This window comes from Brassica oleracea, unplaced genomic scaffold, assembly GCF_000695525.1.
Source record: "Brassica oleracea var. oleracea cultivar TO1000 unplaced genomic scaffold, BOL UnpScaffold13381, whole genome shotgun sequence".
Taxonomy (NCBI): Eukaryota; Viridiplantae; Streptophyta; class Magnoliopsida; order Brassicales; family Brassicaceae; genus Brassica; species Brassica oleracea.
In genome coordinates, this window is record NW_013629901.1 from 1 (window position 1) to 469 (window position 469).

Consider the following 469-nt stretch of genomic DNA (forward strand, 5'->3'; position numbering starts at 1 on the left):
AGCTGTCTGAAGTAATGGAACATAGAGGGATGAACAAGACGGTGAGTGACCAAGCAATCCATCTCGATCTCATTGCTAAAGCTCGTGGAATCGCTGCTGGGGAGTCTTACTTTGTCGATCTTCCGGAAACATCCAAGACCGAGCTCACCTACGCGTCTCTTTTGAACTGTTACTGCAAGGAGTTGATGACTGAGAAAGCAGAAGGTCTACTCAACAAGATGAAAGAGCTCAACATTACCGTTAGCTCCATGTCGTACAACAGCCTCATGACTCTTTACACAAAGACAGGGCAGGCCGAGAGGGTTCCGGGGATGATTCAGGAGATGAAGGCCGAGGATGTCATGCCGGATTCTTACACGTACAATGTCTGGATGAGGGCTTTGGCCGCTACCGAGGATGTTTCTGGGGTTGAGAGAGTTATTGAAGAGATGAATAGAGATGGTAGAGTTGCTCCTGATTGGACTACGTA

The 469-nt window shown here is 48.2% G+C and overlaps 1 protein-coding gene across 1 annotated transcript; it reads left to right on the forward strand.

The window, feature by feature from the left end:
* Positions 1–5: 5 nt before the first annotated feature.
* On the forward strand, positions 6–464 carry LOC106322288 (pentatricopeptide repeat-containing protein At1g60770-like; the record flags this gene model as incomplete). Its single annotated transcript, XM_013760384.1, has 1 exon — positions 6–464. A coding segment is annotated over one exon (459 nt), but the record flags the coding sequence as incomplete, so codon positions are not given.
* Positions 465–469: the final 5 nt, after the last annotated feature.